This window comes from Drosophila mauritiana, chromosome 3L (genome assembly GCF_004382145.1).
Source record: "Drosophila mauritiana strain mau12 chromosome 3L, ASM438214v1, whole genome shotgun sequence".
Taxonomy (NCBI): domain Eukaryota; kingdom Metazoa; phylum Arthropoda; class Insecta; order Diptera; family Drosophilidae; genus Drosophila; species Drosophila mauritiana.
In genome coordinates, this window is record NC_046669.1 from 641199 (window position 1) to 665316 (window position 24118).

Sequence of the window (24118 nt, forward strand, 5' to 3'; positions counted from 1 at the left end):
ACCCACATGAGGCGAGACCAATTTCAAACGGGGCGGTTCGAAAATCACTTCAAACGATAAGGCAGTCAATGGAAAAACATAGAGTTGGTGTCGTGAGCACAACAACAAAATGCATGGGTATATATAGGAGGTTATCCTCCACAGAAGGAGGATTTATTTAATATATGTAAAGTGAGCTTAAAGAAATGACCCCCAATAAGCTGATTAAATTATACATCTAAATACCCCGTGCTCATATTTCGCAGGGTAGTAGCTCAATTCCGAGCTTATACGCTAATAGCTCAATTTCGCCCGTGTCACGCGACTTTATTCTGGGTGCGAGTCCACACGGCGTATGCGCAACGCTCGCATGTGCAAATGGAATTAATTATGCGCCGCGTAAACAAATACAAAGCGAATGGAGGGAAATTGAGTGCGAGATGAATTGCCAGTCGGAGATGTTGGCGGGCGATAAGGCATATAAACGCGGCTCTGATTTATGCTCGTGTTGCTGCTGCTGTTGTTGTTGTGGGCATTACGTATGCCAAAAATATGCAAATTGGCAATTGGAAGTGTGAACACAGCCAGTGGCAACATCAGCAGCAGCAGCAACTGAAGCAGCAGCAGCAGCAGCAACTTCCCCTTGCAACAGGCAACAGTCACACATACATACACACATATGTGTGTGCACTTGCCATTAGAATGCCGCCGCCGCCAATCGAAGCTTCAGAAATAAATTACAAAATCGTGTAAAGTGCAAACTGGACTCGGACATGGATGGCGGTTTTTCTATTTCTTGCGCCGCATTTTGTCTTTTGACGTTTCGCCTGGTTCTCTAATCGCCTTTATGGCCACATAAATCTTGCCTCAAAATTGCCGTTGCCCGCCAATGGATTTGCTTTATTTATTTATATTTATTTATTTCCCTGCTGATTTTTCGCCTTTTCAATTGAGCTGCAAACTGGTCCACGCTTTGATTTATGCCAGCCCCTCAGCGGCGGCCAGATAAAATTCTGCGCGCTTTCACGCATTTTTAATTACTCCCTCCCCCTTTCCGACCAGCAAATCCAGGTATATAGCATATATATCCGATCTGCGGCGGGCGATAATCACATGTCGTGTGCAGCCGGCTAAGTGTAATTGAATCGCTGTGCCGCGCTACCTGGGAAATATGCTAAGCACGACCCCGCCCCTTCAGTGCCTCCTGGGGGCTACGGGGGTCAATCGCCCAGCTGTTGATGGCAGCTGACAGGTGCATTGGCGCTCTGCAGATCGCCGTCATTCGCAGAGTTCAGGCCAAGTCGCACTACTCCCTATATGGCCATATTGCTGTGACATTAATCGCGGCATTACATCAGCTGCCATGCTAATGGCTACACGAATCGTTTAGATGAATTCCCAGCATTCCGTCTGGTTCTGCTGTATCTGTAGCCTACTACACTTCCTGTGGGATCTCATATCGCAGCTAACACTCCCGCTGCCGTTGCAATTACGCTCTTATCCTCCCTATCCACCCACGGCGGCCAAATCCCAGCGCGTTCGGCGCAATCACAGCGGCATTTAGTCATACCAAACGCTACATAAACTGACAGTCTATTTGTTTTGTGTCAGGCAGCGGCCGTTGCCATTTGCCGGTCGAGATTGCAACTGTGGCTGCGGTGCAGCCGCAGCAGCAACAACCACTGCAGCCGCAGCAACTGTTGCCGCTGACACGCCTGCAATGGCGGCGATATGAATCACACGCCGCGACGGAGAGTCGGCATTATCTAGATAAATAATTATTCAACTTAAATCGAAATCGTAATGAATTTTTCGCGGTTCTCCTCCGGTTTTTTCCGCGGGAGTGTCAAAGTGACGGCAGTTGCATTGTCAGTGGTTCGTTAGCAATATCGCACAGCGGCAACATGTTGCCGCCGCATGTTGCGCGGCTTAATTGGACAGCGATACAAATCGGACTGATCGCACTACGAGGGTCTAAGACCCATGTCCAGTCCCATACCCAATCCCATTCCCAGTCCCAATCCGAGTCCAAATCGGAGCGGCCACGCCCACCCGAAACACCTGCAACCGTTTACACGACAGCAACAACCCAGCAGCAGCAGCAACAGCAGCAACAGCAGCAGCAACATGAGCATGCGCAACCGCCAAGATGGCAATTTGTCAAATTTCCGCATCGAAATTGGAGCTGAGGCTAAAGCCCAACTTAAAACTAAGGCTCAAACCCCAAAGCCAAGTGGAAACTGCCCGTCTGAGCTCACTTAACGCCCAGTCGGCGTTGCAATTATCCTTATTAGTTGTGGCATAAAACATCGGTCCCCTCGCCGAAGGGCGTACAGTGGCTACCCGATGAGCACAACCGCCATCTGTCACTTAAAACAGCACGAGAGAAGCAGCAAAACACCATATATACACAAATCAATGGTCTTTTAAAAAGGGATAGAATCTTGAAAACAGCTTCCTTGGCAATTAGAAATATTTCATATTGGATTTGACTTTTATCTAGAAATACCTTGCAGGCAAGTTGGCCTGTCTCCGATTTGATATCGCATTTTGGCCTTGCTTTTCGCGGCTTTCGATTTTGGGCTAAGCGGCCTCTTAGCGCTTGTTTGCACTGATAAATGCGAGCAGCAACAGCTTTAGGGCCTCAACTTTAAACATCCCCGACAGCCGCGAGATCGGGCGGGAATACGCCTAATTACACGGCTCGGGTGTTGCGCCTTCCTGGAAGCCAGCGACCTGGCCGGCCACTTGGCCAATTTCACACCAATTCGCGAAGTCACGGCGATCTGCTGACCGTCTTTGGATGCGCTTCAAGTTTATGTTCTTTTCACTTTTATGGGCCGGCGGGGCCCATCATTAGTTACCAGACTTGGCCAGGGACATGGTTCTGGATCCGTTCGATGCCATCAATTGGTCCTCCGCAATTACGGATCGCAGGCTTCTGCTACTCCAATTTCCTGCGACTTCCTCCGGTTCGGTGTGCAGCCTTTTGTGAGGCATTTATGGCGCCGCATACGCGGCAATTAAACAATCGGCAACAACAATGCCTCCGAGTTGGCCAAATTAGGCGCGTTGACCATAGTTGGTCAGCGGAATCGAAACAAGTTGTAAGCGATAAGAACCTGGCCATTGTTGCTGCCGTACATGTTGCTGCTGTTGCTGTTGGCATTGTTGTCGCCGCTTGTCCATTGACTTTGGCTGCGCTCTGTGTGTAATTATGGACATTATTGTTATTGCTCTCGGCTTACAACGAAATCTACATGTTGCCGCGGCGCCAGCAATTCGAACCTGGCTCGATTAGCAATCGGAAAGGCGGTCCCACAAACGGCTACCGAATCTATCCAATTACACCTGGGCAAGGAGATCAAGTGCGCCTTTGTGATCGACACCTGTCCGGGCCCGATTGCCCGATTCACTGCCAATTAAACTTGATCAGTAGATGCCTTCTGCAACGGCCTACCCGGCAATCATGTTGCCCCGGGAAATGCATGGAGCATGGAGCTTCAACTCGGCGAACCACTGGAGGGATATCTTCCTGGGGGTCTGGTGCTTGTGCACTTGGGACCTATAAAAGGTATATACACATTCTGAGTGCAAATCACATACATCTTTTTAGTACTTCATTACTGCTGATTATTTCCGATTTTCCGACATATTTTTCTCGCTGCTGTCAGAGCTGCTGGAACTGATTGTGCAGTTCGCTGCAGCCGCTTGCTCTCGTTGACTGCGGCTAATTAATTTGCCATTGGTGTCCCATTAGCGTAATTGTGTGTCTCCCCTTTGACATTGCACATGGCATACCACTGCACTCCAACTCCAATCCACTTGGACCGACGACAGTTGGACAAGCAGTTAGTGTCCAACCTTTAACTGCGTTTTATGTGTCACCGAGTGTCGCCAAGTTCCCGTCGCGGGTAATTTGCATACTGGCGAGAGACGAGGCCGCGAAGGAATTCGCATCAAAGATTACCGCTGCGCTTTTCCTGGCGCCTTTTCATTGAAATGGGCGTTCCGCGGCGCCCACACCGCGTCTGCTAATGGCGCCCATCAGTCTGTGGGAACACCTGCAGTCGGCCCACGCAGATTCCACCTTAATCCAGCGCCCCCTCACGGCCACGCCCACTCCCCAGAGCAGCACTCCACACCCATCCTGCCACTATGACCAGCTCACCAGCTCACAAGTTGGAAAAACACGCAACGATCGCACAGACATCATAGCAGCCATAAATGAAACGAACCAGAACATTTTCCGCGGCAACTATTAGAGATGGTTGCAACTAGCAAGTGACTAGAGCGGTGACTAAAGAGGTGACTCTTATTAAGTGCTTTAACTTTTTAAATACAATTTCAATAATATTATAGATTATTATATATTCAATATATATATTCAATAATATAGAAGAAGAAAAAGATTTGTGGTTTGAATCAAAGGGGTATTAGGATATACCATATATGAAATCAATATAACATAGTAAGTTGTACCACTAGTTCTAAGACCCGAAAGTGGAGGAGTGCAGCTGGACCTCAATATGGAACCATGGAGCCCTCGAAGACAAGGGGAAGTGTGTGGGGCCTGTCGGCTCGATTGCCTTAAAAAGGCGAGTCTGCCGAGGATCACAGATGTCGCCAGTGGGACCTGGAACCCCAAGCCGGGAATGGCGAAGCGACTTGGGGATGGGGATCCAGACTGGCGACCCTTTTGGAGGCAGCTGCGGTTGAGACTGGGGTTTCAGCCTGGCCCACGCACTTGTCTAGCAGGCTGGCAAACAAAGGCTCCCAGTGCAAACTCAATTTGCCGAGAGGAGTGGAAAAGTTGGCGGGACGTGGGAGGCCAAGTCACGACTTGGTCAATCACCAGGCGGCGGCTCGCAACCCGATCCCCAGCACATATTGCCAAGAGTTGGTCTTTTAAGGAGTTGCTCGCATAATTCCAACGGCTTTGAGCGATAAGTTCCAGCCAGAATTCATGTATGATATAAACAGGAAAAAAATCTATTTACTCTTGATTTTCACCTCTTAACTAGTGAATCATGTCACAGAGCACATCTATCTAATCGATTTGCGACAGAAAAATCTTGAGAAATTCCCATAATAATTTTTGATAGCGGCGTAGTGAATTCTGAGTGTAGCTGATATCTTTGCCAATCGTTTTGATTTTTTGCTGAGTGGAATGCTGGCGGATCCTCCATGCTGGGCACCCCAGAACAGTGCCTTCTGGCTCATTAAAAAATCCACCGATTTTGGGTCGATCGTCTGGGGTGCTATCTTATCATAAAAAACGCAGTTGCCTCAACACCTGCAAGCAGCATCAAACACGCATTAGCACTCTGATGGAATTTCGGCTCATTTTGTGGCTTTTCGGCGGTGCCGCATAAATTTCAATCAGCCTTAATAAACTGTAAATATTTTATCCCTTTTTGCGCGGGGCGCATAAAGAATTCTTAACATGAAATTAAAATGAGGAGAGCGAACGGCCAAAAATTGAGATGCAATCGATTTGAGCAGAATTTTAAAATATATTTTTAATCACGGGCAGGCAGAATGTTCTTGCGCTTTTCCATTTATTTTTATGTGCACTGCTCACTGCCTCCTGGGCCACATAAAACCCACTTTAAGTGACCATAAAAATCATCCAATAATTTTGCTCGAATTTCGTTCTGCGATGAAATTTATGTGCCTGCCAGTCGGACTTCAGAAGTCCTCAACTCATTGTGATTTCAATTTGAGACCCCGGGGCCTCTTTTCCTGTGGCCCAGCAGACGAAGGACCGTCTGAGTGCGTTTGCGTGTTCCTCATCATTTGTTTGCAATGAAAATAACACCAGCATAAACAACCAGTCCCAGACAGACCAATACGACCCGATCCGATCCGAACCGATCCGATCCAATCCCTGGCTCCTCCCGATACCGACATCGATGCCACCGTCGGAGGCATTAAAATGCACAAGCCCGCTGCGCTCGCCTCCTCCATCCGATGACCATGTTCCGTGTCCCAGTCCCAGCCCATGTCCATGTCCTTTATAGGCGCCACACCCTGCTGCGGTGCCTGGCCAGGCCAATTCCGAATTTCGAGTGGGAGCCAGCCGCATCTAAGTTATGTCAAAGCCCCCAGAACGACAGATCCTTAATTGAATTTCTTACCTTGCGTGTCCCGCTTTAATTTCTGATTTCTGGAGCTGAACTCGGGGCCAGAGGAATACTCATCATTTGTCCGGCTGCCTCTGCCACATGAAGATGTAACTCTGTTGGCAGGAATTGATGAGCTGAAATTGGGGAAATAAATAACGTTATTTCGGGTTGGCCCAAAGAAAAATGAGTTTTTGGGCAGGGATTATAATGAGTGATTAGTTGTGGCCGGGTGAATGCAAAGAATTAAGACAAAATGATTTCAGGGAGAGAAACTTGAAAACATGCCATAACCAAGTCAACTTCGGTCGCCAAATTAAAATACGATCTGGGACTCCTAGTAAATCACCTGAAAGTAACTCTTAAAATCAAGTTAAGAGCGTGCCACTTGTAACTCGAGTGGCCTCGATTTTTGGCTACCGTTTCAGGCTGCAGCTTCTGTTCTTTGTTTATTTTGCTTTTTACGGCCGTGAATTGAGACATTAATGATGCAGCTGACACGAATCGCTGCCAAGTGCGAATCGGAGCTTAGATGGAGGCGTCTCGGATTACCGGACACATCGTCATCTGATGGCTCAATTGCGACTCGAATTACCAGTTATCCTCTGGTCTATTTGGGCATGGACATTTGCCTGCGCCTCCGATCGAAGCGGCCAATTAAAAAGTCATTAGGCAAGGGACTCCTGCCCCACTCCCCACTTTCGAAAAGGAAGGTGAGCCGAAAGGAGCCTTAATTGCCGGTTCGCCATAACCAAAATGTCCGGCGGGCAGGCAGAGGAAATCACTTTCAGCACGTGGAAAGGCCCAAAATGATGGGCACTTGCATTAAACGAAATCGTTTAGCCGCGGCTCGAGGGGCCAACATCTGCAGAGAGCTCCGGGTTCGATGGCAATTAAAGCACCCATCGGCAGGCAATCCCAATCCCAGTTCCACTTCTACTTCCAGTCCCAGTCCGAGATGCGAGTTCCAAGTCCATGTCCTAAATGTGTTCAATTTAAATTAACGATCGCAAACGGAGAGTTGCAGCCCAGTTGCAGTCACATGCGATGCAATTAAGCAAAAGTTTTATTTAAATTGCTGGCGCTGTCGACTCGAAATTTTGGCGTGTTTATGGCCTGTAACTTCTGCCCAAGAAGTACCACTTGGTGGCTCTCCATCAGCGAGGTGCCTGCCTTCCCAGCTTTTCCAGCCGAATGGCACATGTGTTTGCTAATTTCTGCGTGCAGCCCAAACATTAATTAAATCGAACATTTTCGCTATAAATTGTTTGCTTAATTGCCATTTAGGGGGACACTCGACACTGGATGCTGCAAGCTGGCGGATCCCCGATGCCCAGTTACATCCCATCCAGATTGGCCAGTTGCCATTGGCAGTTGAATGCGGCAAAGGCCGAACCATAAATAAATTAAAAGTCCCAGCGAAATGACAGCAACAAGATCAGGCAACATCAGAACAAGAACAAGAGCAGCAGTATCTGGTATTGGTAGCATCAGTGCTGCACTACCTCAGTATATCAGCATATGGCCATTGGGATTATTAATGATGGCGGAAGCAAACGCGGCACCGTTTGATGCTCAGTGTCCCTGCTGCAGTTGCCGCTGTCCAAAAAGCCTGACAGCCATGTTGCAAGTTGCTGTTGTCGCAGCGATGACAAACGCAGCAACATCTGCCCATCAGCAACACGAACCAGCACAGCAGCAACAGCAGCAGCAGCAGCAGCAGCAGCATCTGCGATTTGCGGCCCAAATTAAAGTTAATCGAATGCTGCTGACACGGTGTTCCCGGCCGAAAGTTCAATAGACGGAAATTCGAGTGCCGAGTGCAGCTGGGCGCCTGTTGTCTTGCCCATTTTTCTGCTTTACTATTTCTTTTTTCGCAGCCATGGGCGACGCATAACTTGGCACCAAGCTGGCAAATCGTTTCCACTACCAAATAAAGCATTCAATGCCCCCGTTTGCGCCTGTTGTCTGTTGGCAAACAAAACCCCACGAATGTCTGGGCTGAATCTCGGATCGGGCCTGCATCCGAATGCGAATCTGAATCTGAAGCTGAGCTTGAGGTTGAGGTGCGTGGTCTGCTGCGCAGCCCCAGTTCGAGTTCTCCTTGTTCAGTGGGGGCTTTTCCTTGGTTTTTTTCTCAACAGCCTTGCTTTGCATGTTGTTCAATTTCAATGGCGCCAAATCTTGGCCGTGGGTTGCAGACGCCAAGAAAGTTGCAGACGCAACAAAATCCTTGCTTTTGCTTGTCGAGTTCAATGTTGCCGGCCAGTTAGGCCGCGGGCAGGCAGCCAAATGGCCAAATGGCCGAATGGCCAGATAGCGGCCGATATGTTGATATAGACAAGCAGATAAGCAGGAATAGTTTACCGAAAGACACTAATTTAGAGCCATGGTCAAGGGCGAAGGAGCAGGATAGTCGTTTCACTAGAACTCGCAACAAATAAATAGCAGATTAACATTGTTTGATTTCTCCTTTTACAAAACTTTGAATCCTTTGGCTTAAATTAACTATAATTTTCAATCGACTTGATCCCCATTTCAAGCCAATTTGAGATCAATTCAAAGCCCCGCCAACGCCAATAGCCGACTTTAGGCTACCGACAAGACAAATTTCGATCAGTTTGTCTCAATCAGAGGGTTTAAACAGTCTGTAAGCTTTGGTCTTGGTTTTTTGCCGCGTCCATTTGCCAGGCAATCATCAAATGAATCCCATGGATTCCCACACTAGAATCCAAAGCTCTTTGAGTGCGTTTCCTGTTTCACTGGAAAAACTCTGAACAGAAAGAGATCCCCACTCCAATTAGCCCAACAAATGCGAACGTGAGAACTTCAATTGAACTTGATGAGTGTTAGACAAGGGTTTCCAGGACAAAAGATGGGACTCGGGACTAGACCAGATGGGTACCACCGATGGCAGCCACTTTGCCGCATCTGCTCTCAAAAGCTTGCCACCTTTTCGCCGTTCATTGTCTGCCTACGACAGCTGCTCTCGGGCTTCAATAAAAACTTAAGTAGCCCGTTAAGTTCATATGTAAATAGTGAAATAAAATAAAATCAAATTACATTTGCGTTCAATTTGCAGCTGCGGGCATTAAAAAACTATATAATTTTATTTGCGTTTAATTGTGTGCCCGCAATTAAATATCAATTAAAAAATGGCTGCTGCAGTCAAATGCAAATGCGAACGCACTGTGCCAAAAAAAACGAAAGACTCAAGGCGCAAACTTGACAAAAATCGAAAGACTTAAGGCACAAACTTGACTCTGGGCTGCCGTTTTTCTGAGCTTGTGAGTTTCTGCGTGCTGTTCACCTTCGAGACTTCTCAGCATGTCGCACACATGTATGTAAATGGTAAACGCTTAACGCAATTTATGGCGGCCGACAAACTTTATTAAATTTTGCGAATTTCATTTTCGTTTTTATTATGATTCTGTGTCTTTTGCCCGCCAGTCGCAAGTTCAAGTCGTTTGTCATGCGCACACCCGAGTTTGCAGCTGGGCGTTATTTTTGTTGTGGCATTTGCATAAACGAATGCCCCACTAAATGCCTTCTGACACATTTCCCCACTGCGCGGGGGGGCGGTAATTAGAATCCGGCCTTTTAATTATGTGGAAACGCCAGACGACAGCGAATCGAAACGAAACGAAACGAGTCAAGTGGTCGCATTACAGCCACTAAATGTCTTGTGTAATTGCCCAGCCCGGTGTTCAATTAAACGGAATTGAGTCATTAAGCTGATATTGTTTGGCATTGCCCACCGGCGATCGCCAAGTGGCCCTCAGCTCTTTGGAGAAACATTCCCGGGAACGACGAGGCTCCAATTGGGTCAAGTTTGTCGGGCAGCACTAAATGCTCAGGTGTGAAACCATCTTGAGTTAACAAATTAAATTGTATTATGTAACTGTTTATGTTGAATGGTATAAAAAGTTTAATTATATTGGGTTGTTTCTCATATTACTAGTTTGTAATAATATATCTGAAATTGGGCCATAAATTAATAATCCCCAAGTTAGTTAGTTAGCTAGTTCCCCATTTCAGTTGAAATTGTGCGGTCAACTGAATATGCTTTTTCCCATGACCTCGAAATCGAGTAATATTAGAAGCAGACGCAAAAATGGCAGTTAGAGCATACAAATCCGACTGCGAGTACCAGAACGACGAGCACGGTGACGGCCAACTGTGACGACGTGACGTTGAAATTAAGTTAACTAGACTAGAGAAGACCCGGCTTTGGTCACTCAACCAGCCAGCCAGGGAGACGGTGAGCCAGGCGATCCAACCACTTGACCAAGATCGTCGGCCAAAACCGGGTTGCTTGCAGACAGACAGCGCTTTTCGGCCATCTCCCTGGCTCCCTGGCTCGCTGACTAATGCACCCGAGCCCGAGTGCAAATTGTTTAACATTTAGGCGGCTTTAATTTGCTGCCACGGCCATAATGCAGCGCATTAATGCTGGCCAAGGCCCCCGGCCGACAATTTTGATTAAAATGCCATTTAGCCAAAGCTGAAGTCCAACATGGTCGTGGAAGGCCTTTAATAAAGTAATTCGGCCGATCGCCGTGACTGCGGGATTAAAGCCCTCTCGATGGAAGTGAGTAATCGTGGTCATAACGGATGACCAGATGAACACATTGAAGATGTAGATTATGCCAGGATAAATACTATTCAAAGAGGAGTTGTCAAAGAGATTATGCACTGCGAAATAAAATCATTATAAAATATTCAAATACATTTGATTTCCCCTACTCTACCAAATACGCCGCATCGAAATGATGGCCAATATTTGACTTTTACCCCATCTGCCGGCCACTGATTGTTTCACAGTTATTGAACCTAAATTGGAGTCCAAGAGCGGCCCAAGTCAGAAGTACGAGATGGAGATTGAACCTGGCCCCGGCACGTAATAGTGGCTCCACGGGTACCCAGGTTGGCGGGTTCCTTCTCGACAGTTCAAACTGATTGCAACTACAAATCTCGGACACGTAGACGCAAATTGCACGCCATGGGCAGCGCTGAGGTTCAGGTTCAGCTTCAGGTTGGGGTTAAGATTCAGGTTTCGGCTCAGCCAAAGTTCGGGATGCGAGGAGCAGGTTCAGGTTCACCTTGGAGCGCCCTAATAAAGCCAAGCCCGCGAAAGCCAGCGCAAATCAATAATAATTGTATTGACTGAGTGCAACAAAGCAGATCAAAAGGTCGTCCGTCGATGATTTCTACTCCTGCCGCTGAGATTATGGGCATGAAATGTGGTTGAATGGGTAGGAAATCCTACTTAGCAGGATTAATTATTTTTTTTAATTTCCCTAATTGGTGTTGCCCTTAAAATCTGAAACCCCAAAATGCAGATGAATTTGTCTGGAAAATGCAGAATGCAGCCAGCATCGATTTGCAGAAAGGTCAGTGCGATCATTTCCGCATGAATACGAACCCAATTCGTTTGCTGCTCCAACATTGCCAAAGAGCCGATCTTACGAAGGAGAGAGAGAGAGTGGGAGCAATTCTCCAATGGATCGCCAAGGTGGGGAATCTCAGCCAGTTGGGGAAGTTTCCTCAGCTGGGGAAACGGTCGCGCATGCTCAGTGAGGAGAAACTTAGGGGAAATTCAGGGGAAGCTCTGCGTGGAAGTTGTTTCCATGGAGGGGTTAAGGGGTAAGCTGGCAGTTATAAGGTGGTGGGTTTTGGGTTGAGGGGTTTTTAAGGGGTGCTGCCTGGCGTAAAAAGTCTCCGTGGGAACGTAAGTGCAGTTCTCCTGGAAACGGAAGAGGGGAAACAAATGCTACACAGAAGGGGAAACAAAATGAACTGATATTTTATTTTAGAGAGAACCCTCTCTTCGTTAATGTTACTATGCTGAAGTAAGTCCATATTATTTAGGCACAAATCATCCAAACTTTAATCTTAAAAGTTCTAAAATATGTTGATAAATATTCTTATTCATTTCTCGTTGCCATTTAAAGATTGTTCCCTTCCACTTAACTGATAGTCCTCGTAAATGATGATCGATGATCCGTGATGGGCTGGGATGACTACCAGAAAAGCTTCTTTAAATAAAGATCCCCGCTTGGGAGCTGATAACAATGAGTAATTGCGAGGCGGTAAATGATCATCGTAAACGGGAGATTTCGCAAATGAAGCTGTGGCAGATGGGGCTCTCAGTCAGCAGCCTCCATTCACCATCCTCCTCCTTCTGCACATTTATGCACGTATAATGTCTCGCACCTCGACGATAAGCAAAAGTCAAAATTTTGCAACTACCTGTTGGCTGTTGTCAACATATCATTAGTCACTGCACCGTCGATAGAGGCTCTCCTCCCATAAAACAGCCTCCTAGCTGCGACTGCAGATTCCACATGCACGCGAAAAATATCTTAGTTCGAATAGATGATATGTTAATTCAACAAGTTGTGCTTTTTGTGTGCTTGGTAATGGTCTAAGGCCCTGTTTTCTTTCTCTGTAAATTTATCTATGACAAACGGCAGTTGGCCAAAGAAAATCTGGCTATCTCAGTTATTAATGAAGTTGCATAATCGAGGGGCTGAGGCGAAGGTAGTTGCACTTGGTGGATGGGGATGGCGATGGCTCATGGCCAATTAACCAGCTACTTAAACGGCCGCCACGGTAGCCAGTGGCTGCTGTACAGGAAGCTCTCCTCCCAGTTGGCGAATGTGTTTTATGCCCCGTTATCGGCCGAAAAAGAGAGATGCCTCATGAATTGCAGCGTCGCTGGAGCTGAAAATGCACAGCGACATTTTCTGGACCGGCTGCCACTTCATTAACTCCGAATTGATGGGTTCAATTAGGCAACAAGGTCCCTGTTTGGGTCCCAGTTTCGTTCCCAATCCGGAGTCCGATTCCCAGGCAGCTGCATGTCCCCGATTCCCAAGTCCAGTCGTCAGTAATTAGCGCAGAGATTTTCAAATTGCCAAAACTTGTTGGCAAAAAATGATGATGGCGGTCACCTGCTGCGGTTTCACTTTCGCAGGATGGCGAAATGGAATCAAACGAATATGAATTCCATTTGCCCAATTCTCCGTTTGCAGCTGCCCGCGGGGTATTCGTAGAATTTCTGGCTGTCTTTTTATATATTGTTATTTATATTTTTTATTTCGGGAGTCGTTAATTAGCTCGTTTTGGAAATGGTATTCTCGTGTTAAAACACTGATTCGATTGGCGCGCTTAAAAGGTGTCGTCGAAAGCTCCACTTTTCGGCTTACGCATTCGCTCATAAAAGTTTCGGCAAAAAAATCAAAAAAAAAAGGAACAATCGACGCCGTGCTGAGCAGAAAATATGCCGAGAATCAAAAGGCGCCGTATCCTTTTTTCGGTTGTCCCATCATTAACGCGAAATTCTGGCTGTGGATTTTTGAATTTCCAGCTGCTCTTGTCAACTTTTATGGGGCTCATGGCCCGGGCTTAATAGGTAATGCTCGTTTAGCAGCGCGGCACCAAATGGCCGGCAATTCATTAAGATGCAGGCAGGATAGCAAATCTATATGTGCTCATACCCATCCGAATCAGTTCTCAGTCCCACACTTCGGTCATGCGAACCAGCACCTGAGACATTTCCGAATTGAAAATGCGGCAAAAAGTGCGAGGAGAATTTTTGATCGTGTAATTGCTGGCCAGCGCAGCCCGAGAGGAGCCCGAAAATCTGAGGAATTCTTCCCATACCTTCCCATACCATTCTGGGTCTGTTTCCCACATTAAGTCAGACACACCTCCTGAGAATATCTGCTCCAACTTAATTTGAATTCGAGCACTTCTCCTGGTGCCCGCACCGGGTTCCTATGCTCTGGAGAATCTTCCTCTTGTTGGTGGGCAAATAATTCCTCGCCAAAGTTCACACGACACAAGAATCCCACCCTCACTCTGGGCTCGATTTCCCATTCCCACTTCATTTCCATTCCCAACATGAGCAACTGTTTCGGTTCTCGTGTGACTCCCCGGATTCCCGATTCTCGCGACGCGCTGAGAAGCAACCGACTGTCCAGAGCCCAGATCTAATGGAGTTCCCACCCCTATGTGACCGCCACCTCGCACTGTGGTCGCACCTGCAATCCGCTGGATGCGCCTCTGATTACGGGGTGGTTTTCGTGTCCGACGCGTGCCGCAGTTTGTGGGAACTGCCATTGGTTATTGTTCCACTGTTTACCCACTTTTGGGCTCGACAAAAGGCTGTCTGGAAATACAGATTAAATAAGCACGACTAATTTGGAAAAAGTAGTCATATATCCAAGTGCTTTTACGCTTGAGCTGGCCAACTGATGATGTTATATATCTACCGATTATCTTGATGCAGTCGAATTCATAATCGAATCATTTCCAGAGGGCTGGGCGCTGGTTTTGGCCAAATTGCGATCATTTGAGCCGCTGTTAAGGCCCAAATGCGGCTCCTTTCGCCCAGATAGGCACTTCAAAAAGCGTTTACTTTAATGCAACTGCATTGGCTGGCGAATAAACCAACAAACGGGCAACAAACAAACAAACAAACGATATCATCATCATCCGAAGGGGAAGAGCAGAGAAGCATCGAGCGATAAAAAGATTTTTGTTGCTTGATTTCGTTGCACCAAAAAAGGCAACGGCAACTCCCATTAAATGTCCCAAAAAGGCAAAGGCGCCGTGTTGCACATTGTTTGTGTGCCTGTTGCTGCTGCAGATTGTTGCCGTTGATGTTTTTGCTGCAGATTGCTGCTGTTGCAGATTGCTGGCGCCCACCAAGTGGAGAAAATCGGCGACCACCGCGGGTATTTTACTCCGTTTCTGCACTGCCACGCCCACCGCACGCCCACTGGGGCAGCGTTTGTGGCATATCCACGGTTTTGGCCAGGCCAGGCCTCCCGATCCGCTCCAACGCTTATCGCATCCTATCCATTCAGAGATGACTTGAAATATACTTAACAATTAAGTGTGTTTCTATACTAATTAAAATGACACTTGCTTCTTAAAAAAAAAGTTATATTAATTAACTATATTTCAAGCTAAACTAAAATATTCCGTACATAATTCCCTTTTATGGGGCGCATTCCTCTTCCTTAAATTATTAAATATTCAAAACTACACACAAGAAGTAAGTGAAATGGTATACCTTATAGATATTGAATCATAGATAAATGTGGAAACGGCCAAGTAGGCATCTCTATACACACGATGATGCCGAACCAAGCTGCAGCGTCAATAAAGCAGCTGCATTTAATTTCAATGCCCATTTAGGACTCGGCCCCTCCAAGGGCGCTTTTCCCTTCTGATTCTTTCGATTGTGGGGTCCCAAGCATCGTGGCCCATGAGCCCCCCGCTTTTTAGCGGCAGCTGCCTTGCATTTCTTACAGCATTTTTGCCGCGACTAGTTTGCGGGCAACACGTGCAACTGCAACTGCTGCCCAGAATGCCAGCATCCCATCACCCCATCTCGCCCAGAACTGGGTTTCCACTGCGGTTGTTGTATCAATTAAAGCTGCGCTTGAGTTTTCACTTGCGCTGGGCGGACGACAGGTGCAAAGTGCTACAACAGCTCAGAACCATCGGAACCAGGCTCAATCGGCATCTTGCAGTGATTTGAATTCTTCCCCGTCCTTGTCTAGCTTAATTGCGGGCCTACAGCAGCGGTCACGGATATAGTGGTTAATTCTTACCAGGAAATCAGGCATAATTTAATTTGCAGAATGAGTCCTGTTACTTGGAGCTTAGTAACTTGTATGGGAACTTAATTCCTGAACTTATTTGTTATACATTAAATTAATATTTATCAGTTTCAGTGCAGCTGTAGGCTTAATTCAGGTGGGGTATACCCAACACAAGGTGGGGTAGTATCTTCCATGAAGGGGAGTAAGCTCATCATCAGATGAATGTTATGGGCTGCAGATGCAGCACTACTGACCACAGATGTTTGACTCATTCACAAGTCACTTCTCTCAGGATTGAAAGAAAAAAACAATACATCATTGTAAGTCCCTATTAGTGCCAGTAAAAATATAAAACTTTTCAGCTGCCAGAATTCGTAATATTGTATTACTATGATTTTATTGATATTTTCTATCATATTTTCTATCTTGCGTATTTAACAAAGGCCTAAAACTAGGCAAGAAACAAATATTCGAGATGAGGTCGTCGTTTGCAATGTGGTTCAATACTCAAACATTTCGCCGGGGAGCTTGGAATCTAGGTGCGGCTCCCGTCTGAAGACTGTGGCTTAGCTGGTTGAGGTGGAAAGCCTCCGTATTTTCTTGACCGTAGGCAAACATCTTCACCTGTTCTAGCATGTCCATGATGTTGGTCGAGTCGGTGCGAGGATTGCATCCTGTAGGCGCATTATTAATTGCAGCTGAGGGAACAGGACGCCCAGGAATATTTTGGGGTGGCGTATCTAGTAATGAAATTTTTGGCAATATTGGTTGATAATCACTAGCCCATACAGCACGCACAGGGTTTTGTCTTTGGTAACTGGAGCTGGTGGTACTGGCCGGAGTAACCACCGGATTAGCTGGAGGGCACCAATACGAATTGGCTGGTCGCGGATCCACTGGATAGCGTGAGCTGGTTACAGTAGAAGAGATAGCCCGTGAATATCCGCCGTTTAATACTGGTGTGGGCAGCAGACCAGAGGGTTGGGAAGAGGAAACTGGAGAAGCATTATAGGGAACAGTCGCCGGATAGCTGGATGATGTGGCTGGAGCGGGTGGTGGTGGCTTATTTACTTGATAGCTGTAGTTAAATGCTGGTGCAGCGTCCTTCGGAATATTCGGTGAATATGTAGAGGCTGCCACTGATGTGGGATTATAGCCATCCACGGCTGTCCTTTTCGTCTGCCCGTGACTATTGCACTGTTTTCCTGACGGTTGCGGTGACAACCTTCGCTTTTCACCAGTTCTCAGTGCCTCGGAAGGATCAGACGGGCCAGCTGTGTTCAATAACTCATTGACAGGTGCACGATCCACTTGCTCCTGCAAGAGGTCAGTGCGAACCCGAATCATATTCTCTGGGAAGGAAACCAGGTCACTACGAAATCGGTTCGCATTTATTGGGGATTGGGGAGGAACTTCTGGTGTTATACCCGTATCCGGGTTATTTTCTTTATGAGCCTCTCGGTCAGTTGAAAGTATGCCCTTCGGGAGCGGAATGTCCTTTGCTCCTACTTTCTTTTGTGATTCGTTCAATATGTTTATATTTTTCATCGCCTCTCCATGAATTTCAGAAGGCACTTCTGGGTGAGACTTACTTTGAACATTAATATCTAAACTTGCTAAGGGATCACAGGGTGAATCATCTTTCTCGATCAAGTCGTCGGAATTTGATACCTCTTTCTTGTTATCACTTTGGTTAGGCTCCCCATCTGTTGGGGATTTCGGTTTTCGATTCTTAATTATAAAAAATTCGCGGGTTTCTTCATTGATAGCCGCGACTTCTTGGTCAACCATAACTATGAGGTCGGATGATTTCTCCTTGAAGGAGATGTTATATGTGGTACCATCTGTGACGTTTAGCTCTCTAAGTACCTGGCCTGATTCGCCACTTGTATTACTTGATATCTTTGGTCGTCTGACATACGTTTTCAAACAGTGCCGGGAGGCAAAAGATATAGTTTGGTCTTGCTTAGATTTTTTGGAAGTCAGGAACTCTTTTATCGATGTCTGTTTATTGGCGTTAAGAGATGTGTTATCCTCCTCCCGGAGATTTCGCTTCCTCAAAGACGCTTCATCCAATTTTCCATCGAGGTGATCAGCATAGTCCTTCAGATTGACCTCGCCCAGCTCATCGTCAAGGACCATAAGCGAGGAATTGGATATAACTGATTCGGCGTCCAGGGTCTCCTTATCAAGAAAGCGAACAACTGATTTCTCATCTTCTTCATCGCTGCAAAGGTCCACGACTGATGGGTTGGCTAGTACTTTCCGTTTCGCTTGGTTCTTAGCTGGTAACTCGGATTGCTTTTCGTTGTCCTGCTGAGATTTCGCTTCAGGGCTCCCAATATCGTTCACCTCGTCCAGCCGTTTCAGCCATTTAGCTACCCTGCTCATCTGTTCCTGGAATGACTTCGCAGGTATCGACTTGCGCAGCTCATCCCGACATTCGCTATCCAAATAGTGTCCGTTTGGGCCCTTCTTCACCTTCAGGTTGTTCCGATCAAAGCGAAGTAAGAGCTGCCAGGTCCTGCGATTGAATTGAATTGATGATTCGAGATGTGTAGAATGTTAACAAGTAATAGTGACTGCTACTCACTCTAAATTCTTGCCCAGTTCACTGCACCTTTGCATTATGGATAGTTTTTGGTAGATTAGGAGAGAATTTGCAATTGCTGCATCACAGATATTTATATTATTGATAAGCGTTATTCGTTTTGTAGTTTCGCCAGGAATGCAATGGGGATCCTAAGAAGTCTCACTGTGTTTTTAAGGTCCGTCTTAGAAGTCTAAGTGGAATGTAGACTGTAGCCGAGTATAGAACATTGACATACCACTTACCACAGATCGCATTAGTTTATGGCCTACGATGTTTACTCCTTCAAAATCGAAGGAGCAAATGCTTTTTAAGAAACAGCGCCTGCTCAGCACTTGACCGAATTCAGGTAACGCCGAAACTTATTTTATCCACTTTAACCAGATACGATAGAAAAATAATATTAGAGGAGGAGAGATGTGTGCGTGACAATTAGATGGTGGATTGTACACCCGATAGCTCGGGTAAACAAGAACCAAACATACCTAAAACTTAAAGAGACACATCTAAAATATAACGTAAAAATAAAATGCAGACATTTTAAATCCGAGTTCCATATATTGTAAATAATATTACAATAAATTATTACCACATTGGGTGTTCGTGTTCGCACAACAAAATACTCATCTCTACATTTTATTGCTTCGTCGATTTCCAACCCTGTTGTGTTTGGGCGGGAAATTTAAATACGAGGATGAAATTTTTTGTACAAAGAGACATTTATATGCTGTTTAGTTGATATATTCAAACTGTATTCTTAATTGTATTTGTAGTTCTTAAATTCTAGTTCTCTAGTTTGCAATGCCTCGTTCATCATATTATGGCCTGAGTGGTTTCGAACTTTCTTTAGAGCAGTATGCATAGTTCTGTGTTTTCGAAAACTTCAATGAGATGCTCAATAAGTCGTGTAGTGACAAATGCAGGAGTATCCTATGACGTAATAGTAGTAATCTTGGGTTTAGAAATGATTTGACACGGTGTTCTGTTGTTCGCCGCGGTTCACTCGCAGGTTGCCCATGCATCCCTCAAACAGGATGTCTGCTATGGCCTTTCGTGCTAGAATCCGTTGCGTGGGGGACATTTCCTCGTACTGGATAGCCCAGGATCTGGCCAGTACTTCGGAGGACTCGCTGAGTTGCATGGGTGCAGTTCCTCGTTCGTTCTCTGGATCTGTTTGAATCGAGGATGTGGGTTCCTTTGTTTCCAATGAATTTCCCAAACAATTTTCCTCTTTGATTTCACACTGCCCTTCTTCCGAATCTATTATCTCCAATTTTGGACTGAGCAGGGAACCCTCCTCGGATTGCGGAGCAGTGGGTTCGGACTGGTAGTTGAAAGCGTTGTCATCCTTGATCGGCCAATCACAAACGCTTTCCGTGTTGAGATCTGGATTTTTCAAGGTGTATTTGTCCTAAGAGATAAATCATTTATTTGTTGAAGAATCATTCAATCATTGAAAATTGCGTTCTTACATCCTTTTCCCTGCGAAAATCGGGCTTTTGTCTGCCGCCCCGACCTTTTCTGGTCCTGTGCTGGAAGGTCTCCTGGGTCAGGAGAAAGCCCATGTAGTCGTAGAACCAGAGCGTCGGCTTACAGAGGTCGGAGTGCAGCCCCAACTCCTTCTGTTTGAGGATTCGCATCTGCTCCCGCCTGTAATTGGTGCGAAATATGTTGATGCGCCTGCCCACTTCTGTGCGCGTAGCGTTCGGCTGTATCTCCCGTAGTTTCCTCTCCAGCAACTCGTACGCCCGGTTCCGCAGCTCCTTGTTCCGGTAATTGAGGTGGTGGACGTCCCACAGCTCCGGCATTCCCTGATAAAGAGCCAGAAACTCGCGCCAGAACTGCCGTTTGCCCGCACTAAACCGATCTGGCAGTGCAGCTGCCATCTTCCAGCAAGGCATTTACAAAGACACATTTAATTGACATATTGGCATGTAAACATAAATATTTACCTTTTCTGTTGTCCAAGCCAATCAGCTGTTGTTGATTACAGTTGGCCAGAGTTGCCACTTCTAGCGTCTAGTGTTGGTAAACACTTCACATACTCCCACTGATTGGTGTAGTTGCTCTGGATCTGGATGTCCATATATGTATAAACTTATTTCCACCACCTGGCGACCGGCGTTATGCTCTCCTCAAGCGACAATCACAAACTGAATTGATGCAGAGCCGAAACGGACGGGTGTGTGTGCATGTGTCTCGATTGAGTGATTGATTAGCCGACTGACCCGATGGGCATGTGCATGTGTGCGTGTGGAAATGCGCAATAAATCATTTTATTCCCACATACTACTTTAAAACAAAAACGAAACAGAATCCGCAATTCGTTCGTTTTTTATTGTATTGGTTTTAATTGTATGGAGTATTTACAAACAATGACTTACAGCTCCGCCGCAATTTAGATGCACGTGTGTGCGAGAGAGGAAAGCAGCACTTATTCAGACTTTAACTAAGGGCAGACCTGCGCACTTGCCCGTTTTAGCCGCAATCAAGATTGTCGGCATAAGGAAATCAGCTAAATCTGATTTTATTTTTAACTCGCTCTCTAAAATTTCACACTGATCGGGGACATATTTAAAATACACTCTGAAGCAGGGAAATTCTCTCTTTAACAAGATTGAATTCAATGATTGACCTCTTTGTTCCGTTATTTTCATTTACGTGCGCTTTGTCTCTTTCCCTCTTCTGGTTCGCTAGCGTGTGTGCGTGAGTAGCGGTAGTGGGTGACCTCCCGCCCGGCGAAAAAAGAAGAAGAAGCTCAACTAAGGGCAGACATGCGCACTTCGAAAAAAAAACAATCAGCGCGTATATTTAGCCGACTTTTTGTTCTGGCGTGAATGTGTGGAAACATGTAGCTGTAATAACATACGACGTAGTTCAAAATAATAGGGTTACAGTCGGGCACACTTTTACCAGGAGTAAAAACCAGAGCATCAAGGCAGGAAATACGAAATGTAGATGAAATAGTCCCAACAGAGCAATTGACAATTCACATCGTAATAAATATCATTAGCTCATTCATTACAATATTTAAAACTACAGCATTAGAAACTTGGTTTGATTGCGTTTATTTGGTTCGAATACAAATTATTTTCACCTTAGACCTAATGATTGATTGCATTCGACCGAATGCATCTTCTAGATGCATCAGTTTGCAAAGGTTACGCTCTTTGGCTGCAGCTATTCCTCCTCCTGTTCGTTCTCCTCCATGTAGCGCTCACCGTTTGGAGCATTCTACGGCACATTGTCATCCATTTCGCGCATCACTTCGTCGGCTCGTGTGATCAGCCCAATCAGGCGGTAGTTCTCCTTGTACAGAGCAAACTCCTCGAGGAGCTTTAGGTACTTGCGTGCATCGGCGCAGCTGATGACACTGGACCCACATTCTTGACCGGATCCCCCATTGTTGTTATCATCTTGGGCGGACTCATGGCGACGTTTGGTGCCCTGGCGAGGATTCAGCGACTTTTCGACGGCCGCAGGCGAGCTCACCTTTCGCTGCCGCATCTGCTCGATGTACTCCATCTCGTCCTCCACATTGGCCGCCAGAACCTCGGCCAGCGAGGTGACACTGGAGCGACCATTGTTCGCGTCTTCATCGAGATCCGCTGGATCTTGGTCCAGTTCCGATTCCAGCTCAGCCTCTGGCTCCACTTTTATGTGCACCGTAGGCGGAATTTCAAGATCCTTTTCCCTTTGTGCTCGGCAATCGTACTCCTGGAGCTCCGCCTCTGGCTGCTTTGCCGAGAGCTCTTCCGGGTCCTTGGGCTCCACTTTGATTTCCTTTTCCAGCTTGATCTCTAGTTTGGGCGGCGGTACCACCGGTCCTTTGTCCTGCTGCTGTGGGGCAGGAATTTTGGTGATGCTCTGAGCGAGCGTGGCCAGTGGTATGATGGTCATGGTCATGGGCTGTCCGCCCGCTTGCGTCGGAACAATGGGTGTGGCCAGGAGAACTTTTTGAGAGGTGCCTGGCGGTGTGTTAGCTTGGAGGGGCAGTCTAACTAGAGGCGGCAAGGGCTTCAGAGCCCTGGCAAAATTCAGTTCGCTCAGTGAGGGCTTGACATCAGGCTCCTCCTCCAGATCATCCTCGCCGCTAACACCGCCACCGTCGACATCCACCTCGTCATCCTCGTCTTCTGCACAGCTGCGGGGATGGCTGCTCAGCGGGCTGCCCAAGCTGACCTCTTCTTCGCCCTCCTCGTCGTTCCGAGACCCACTTTCTGGCATGCTTTCCGACATGACGTCCTTGACGATGTCCTTGATCTGCACCGAGTAGCCCTGCGTGTAGCCTATCTTCAGCAGTTTGGTGTCGCTGTGTTGGATGTTGTAGGTGCGTCGGAACTTGTCGCACCACTCCTGGTGCGGAAAGAAATGTGCCAGGTTCATGGAGCTCTTGAACTGCAGCGCCATCTTCTGGATGAGTCCGTCGGAGATGATGAAGTCCTTGTAGTACATCATGCGGCGTATCCAATCGTACACGGCCCTGCCCAACATCGAGACCCTGACGGTCTTCGTCTCCATGGTCTTGGCGTCCTGGCTCCTGCGAGTTCGCTGATCCCACGCGTTCAGAATCTCCGCGCGCTGCTGCACGATCCGCTTGATCTGATCTGGGCTGCAGTTGAACAGCCGGCCCACGTGCTTATAAACCGGCAGCCGATCGTATTCCCGCAGAGCAGCCACCTTTTCGTTGAGGGCCAGGACATTCTTGCGCTTGATGCGATTGTCGAAGGCCACCTTCTCGGCGGCCGGCAGGCTGGGGGTGTGCGTGCTACTGGGTGTGGGGGATGCAGTCGAAGTGGGTGCTGCTGGTGGAGCAGGCGCAGGCGCAGGAGCTGGTGTGAGAACCTCCGTGTCAGTGGCCTAACGACGAAGGGAAAAAGAGTGCTGTTATTAGCGCGTTTTATTGTAACAGTTGAAATCGTGCAAAGTAATGCCACCATGAATGTAGGGATACAGTGCTCCCTCTGAATATTAAAAATGTACTCAAAGCAACAGAAGGGCTTTCGTTATAGCATATTTAGTTCTGTTAAGAAAAGCAACAGTTAAAAGAGGCGACATTTCATGGAATATAAATAAAATAAAACGCCTGGATCAAGTCATTTACACTCGTGTTCTTTGAGGAGTGATATGGGGTGGAAACACTTTGCGAGGCTTGACTGTGGCCACTTACCTTCGCCTTGTTGTTGTTGTCCTGCGTTTTGGAGGCCTCCTTGTGCTCCTTTTTCTCCCTCTCCCCGCGCTTCTCCACCCTCAGCTCCCTCTGCAACTTGCGTTTTTCCCGTATCCGCATTGTTTTTACTTTCCGTGCAATTTACACGGCAATTGCCGTTTGTTTTCGTCTTGTTTGCTTTTGTTGTTGCTGCTGCTGCGCCCACTCAATTTCGCCCGCCCCTTGCACCCTTTCTGCTCTCTCACTCACACTGCCGCCCGCCGGTGTGTGTGTGTGTGTCCGTGCGGCTGTGTGTGTGCGATGGCTACGATTATGCGCGTTGACTGTCAAATCGTTTCGTCATTGCTTTTCTCGCTTTTCTTTGGCCTTTTCATGTGCTTTGGCTCTATTCGCTTTTGTTTTCTCTTCCTAGGCACTTGATTTGTAAGCTGATTGTGATTTTCCAACTGGCCGTGCACTGCACCTTGCGTATTTTCCGATGTCCGTGCGAACTAGACGACGACCCATACAAAAATAGCTGCCGCGTTATCTCGCGCAGTTTTTCATTCTCTGCTCGCTCCCTCTCTCGCTCTCGCATGCGCAACGTGGGCAACTAGAACGGAAGGGAAGTCGGCGTGTGCCAGAGTGTGTGTGC

The 24118-nt window shown here is 47.0% G+C and overlaps 3 protein-coding genes across 4 annotated transcripts; all 3 read right to left on the minus strand.

Moving 5' to 3' along the window:
- Positions 1-16079: 16079 nt before the first annotated feature.
- Positions 16080-18714, minus strand: LOC117139916. Its single transcript, XM_033302598.1, has 3 exons — positions 18560-18714; positions 18318-18507; positions 16080-18248 (listed from the first exon to the last, which is right to left on the minus strand). The coding sequence occupies exons 2-3, from the start codon at positions 18350-18352 to the stop codon at positions 16232-16234; spliced, it is 2052 nt and encodes a 683-aa protein (XP_033158489.1). The 5' UTR covers positions 18353-18507; positions 18560-18714; the 3' UTR covers positions 16080-16231.
- Positions 18715-19039: 325 nt separating this feature from the next.
- On the minus strand, positions 19040-20823 carry LOC117139927. Of its 2 annotated transcripts, none has more exons than XM_033302612.1 (4): positions 20699-20823; positions 20267-20603; positions 19787-20200; positions 19040-19725 (listed from the first exon to the last, which is right to left on the minus strand). In XM_033302612.1, exons 3-4 carry the CDS (start codon positions 20198-20200, stop codon positions 19273-19275), a joined length of 867 nt encoding a protein of 288 aa, XP_033158503.1. In that variant the 5' UTR covers positions 20267-20603; positions 20699-20823; the 3' UTR covers positions 19040-19272. The 2 variants fall into 2 exon arrangements, with proteins under 2 accessions (XP_033158503.1, XP_033158502.1); XM_033302611.1 differs by having other exon boundaries at positions 20267-20606.
- A 543-nt stretch (positions 20824-21366) lies between these two features.
- Positions 21367-24042, minus strand: LOC117139917. The gene is made up of 2 exons (XM_033302599.1): positions 23485-24042; positions 21367-23174 (listed from the first exon to the last, which is right to left on the minus strand). Exons 1-2 carry the CDS (start codon positions 23602-23604, stop codon positions 21549-21551), a joined length of 1746 nt encoding a protein of 581 aa, XP_033158490.1. The 5' UTR covers positions 23605-24042; the 3' UTR covers positions 21367-21548.
- Positions 24043-24118: the final 76 nt, after the last annotated feature.

Coding starts and splice junctions, on each gene's coding strand:
- LOC117139916 (XM_033302598.1), bottom strand. CDS start 18,352: ATGCAAAGGTGCAGTGAACTGGGCAAGAATTTAGA. Junction 18,249..18,317: donor GAACTGGGCAAGAATTTAGA/GTGAGTAGCAGT, acceptor ATTCAATCGCAG/GACCTGGCAGCTCTTACTTC.
- LOC117139927 (XM_033302612.1), bottom strand. CDS start 20,200: ATGGCAGCTGCACTGCCAGATCGGTTTAGTGCGGGCAAACGGCAGTTC. Junction 19,726..19,786: donor ATTTTCGCAGGGAAAAGGAT/GTAAGAACGCAA, acceptor TTTATCTCTTAG/GACAAATACACCTTGAAAAA.
- LOC117139917 (XM_033302599.1), bottom strand. CDS start 23,604: ATGCGGATACGGGAAAAACGCAAGTTGCAGAGGGAGCTGAGGGTGGAG. Junction 23,175..23,484: donor ACAACAACAACAAGGCGAAG/GTAAGTGGCCAC, acceptor CTTCGTCGTTAG/GCCACTGACACGGAGGTTCT.